Source organism: Eutrema salsugineum, unplaced genomic scaffold, assembly GCF_000478725.1.
Source record: "Eutrema salsugineum unplaced genomic scaffold, Eutsalg1_0 scaffold_26, whole genome shotgun sequence".
Classification (NCBI taxonomy): Eukaryota; Viridiplantae; Streptophyta; class Magnoliopsida; order Brassicales; family Brassicaceae; genus Eutrema; species Eutrema salsugineum.
In genome coordinates this window covers 293,829-296,764 of record NW_006256783.1, presented here as the reverse complement: position 1 = coordinate 296,764, position 2,936 = coordinate 293,829, and the positions used below count along the sequence as shown (strand labels likewise).

General features: G+C 38.5%; 1 protein-coding gene across 1 annotated transcript; it reads left to right on the top strand.

Moving 5' to 3' along the window:
- Nucleotides 1–950: 950 nt before the first annotated feature.
- LOC112085966 lies at nt 951–1,430 on the top strand. Its single transcript, XM_024154803.1, has one exon. It carries the CDS (start codon nt 951–953, stop codon nt 1,428–1,430), a length of 480 nt encoding a protein of 159 aa, XP_024010571.1.
- The last annotated feature ends 1,506 nt before the right edge of the window (nt 1,431–2,936 follow it).

The window sequence follows — 2,936 nt, the reverse complement described above, 5'->3', positions numbered from 1 at the left end:
CATGACATATCTCATTTTCCCTTAGGATTTTGCTCTTTGTGAAAGAACACCTTTTGAGAGAGAGATCTCCATTCTTGTTTAATCAAAAGAGTTTTGAGGCTTTAATCATATTTTCTTCACCATCTATCATCCATCTATCTATTTCCATTCACTAATCATGTTTAACAACACATCTTGCAAAGGATTTAGTGTGTTAATCATGATTAGTGAGTAGTCCCCTAATTAGAGTTCTAGATATGTAGGTTAGGGTGCTCTAAGGGTTTGACTAAGCTAGCTTAGGACTAGATTCATGCATCTTTGTTCTTGTTTAACTGATCTTAATGCTGGGTTTCTGAATATCACTTAAACCCAGACTCAAGACATTTCATGCACCAAAAGTGTTTGATGAAATATGTCCGAACTAGTTAATACAAGAGTCTAATGTTTGATTCACATGGGAGTGTTTAGATCACATATCATGATTGGTTTCCAATGCATCTCTTTCCTTTGTTTCTCTAATGATGATTGGGTATGAAAGAATGTTTGAGATTGTGTTTGATGCTTGAGAAAGATTGAAACTTGTTATGAATCATCAGCTGCTTAGATCATTTATCATCATTGTTCATTAGCTACTTAGTTAAATCCTGAAAGCACCCTAGCCATTTATCGTATCTGGAGCTCTAATCCTTATCATATCATATTCATCATCTTGTTTAGTGTTCTTTGTTTGCTTAGTTTGCATCTTAATCTTGTTTTAGACTTGTTTTAGTTTACTTTGTTGTTCTTGTTACTTGTTTGAACCATTAACTGTTTAATTTGCTTGACTTAAGTAAAAACTTACATGAACGAGTGTCTGAACACACCTGATATGGATTGATACTCTTTGTGCTACTTTGACAAGCGGATTGATAACCTCTAAGAGCTAAAAAACCTTACTTATCAAAGCCATGATGGCTCGGTTGGAGTAACAAATGAAAACACAAGCAGAAGAACTTCATCAGCGAATAGATCAACTACAAGGAGAGCCTAATCCGGGGGGAGATCAAGAAAGAAATGCCAATGGAGTTCGTGTTCAGCAGAGACAGCCTAGAACTGATGTTGGTGATGATAATTCTTCACAAGGCAGTTTACTACATGGAAGGGAACGTGTTGATGATGACATGAGAAGCATGAAGCTGAAATTTCCTCCTTTTCATGGCAAAAATGATCCAGATGCTTACCTGGAATGGGAAAAAAAGATCGAGATGATCTATGAGTGTCAAGAGTATTCAGATCTCATGATGGTGAAGCTAGCTGCTACAGAGTTTAATGGCTATGCTATAAACTGGTGGGATCAGATCACAACAAGCCGCAAACGCAATAGAGAGCCGCCTGTTGATACTTGGAATGAGTTGAAAGCACTTATGAGGAAGAGCTTTGTCCGTAGTCACTATCACAGAGAGTTACACTAGAGACTTAGGCGTTTGACTCAAGGAAATAGTAGTGTAGAAGATTATTTTCAAGAAATGGAATCTTTGATGATCAAGGCTGGTATTGAAGAAGATCAAGAAGCAACCATAGCTATGTTTTTGAGTGGGTTAAACCGAGAATTTCAAGACAGAATGGAGATGCAAAGCTATGCTGACATAGAGGAGATATATCACAAAGCCATTCTGGTCGAACAACAGCTCAAGAGGAGAGGATCTCGATCAAATTTTGGAGTTGGTTCATCTACGGCTAGACCAAGCTTTGTCAAAGACGAAAAACCAAGTGCTGAGCCTGTGGTGTCTTCTAAATCATTCTCTACTAAACCAGACTTCAAGGTCAAAACTGAAGCATCAACTACTAGAGCTCGTGAGATAGTATGCTTCAAGTGTCAGGGAAGAGGACACATTGCTAGTGAATGTCCTAACAAGAGAGTTCTGATTCTCTTAGACAATGGTGAGTATGAATCAGAGGATAAAAAAGAGATCTCGGATTCCATGGAAGAACAAGAAGAGTATGCTGCTACAGGGGATCTTTTGATGATGAAAAAGATTCTAAACGTGCAAGCTAAGGCAGAGGAGGAAGCACAAAGACAGAACCTGTTTCACACAAGATGTCGTGTGCAAGGCAAGGTTTTCAATCTCATCATCGATGGAGGAAGCTGCACCAATGTAGCAAGTGAATACATGGTTAATAAGCTTCACTTGACCGTGAAGAAGCATCCCAACCATACAATCTGCATTGGCTCAATGATAAATGTGAAATGCGAGTGAACAGCCAAGTAACGGTTTTTCTAACCCTTGGAAAGTATAAAGACGAAATTCTGTGTGATGTTCTACCTGTGGAGGTAAGTCACATTCTGTTGGGAAGGCCATGGCAGAATAATAGACAAGTGAATCATGATGGCTCCACCAACAAGTATTTTTTTGAGTTCAAAGGCAGGAAGCACACTCTTGTTTCAATGACACATACAAGCAATCAAACTTTCTTTCCAAATCTGGTAATATCCAAAGAACTTTATTCTCTCCATAATCTAATCATAAGCCTGCTTATAAAGAAACTCTTTTCAGTTTATCTAATGTTGCACCGAAGCTGTCGAGTGGAAGATCTTTTATTATGCAGGGCTATAAGGATGATTTCTTATGCCAATTGTACCTTTAGAAGATAATATTTGGAACAGAATTCAGTTTGGACAAATAGAATGCATCTTTCCTATGAAGAACCCATCTGAGCGCCTTATCTTCACCAAAAGAGCCTTAAGCTAAAGGAAACTCAAACAATCAAATTGCCCCTGAAAAAGGAGCTCAAAACGGACAAGGAAAATGGATGAGGATTGGAGGACGTGTGGAACTTGAACACTCTGACTTCAAGGATGCTAGGAAGCATGGAACACCTCAAACTCCAACACAGATCACTGCCGAAACATACTTGCAAGGTACGCATAATCTAAATTCAAGTTGTAATGGTTTTAGCTTTTTTCTTGGCAGATGGTC

Coding starts and splice junctions, on each gene's coding strand:
- LOC112085966 (XM_024154803.1), top strand. CDS start 951: ATGAAAACACAAGCAGAAGAACTTCATCAGCGAATAGATCAACTACAA.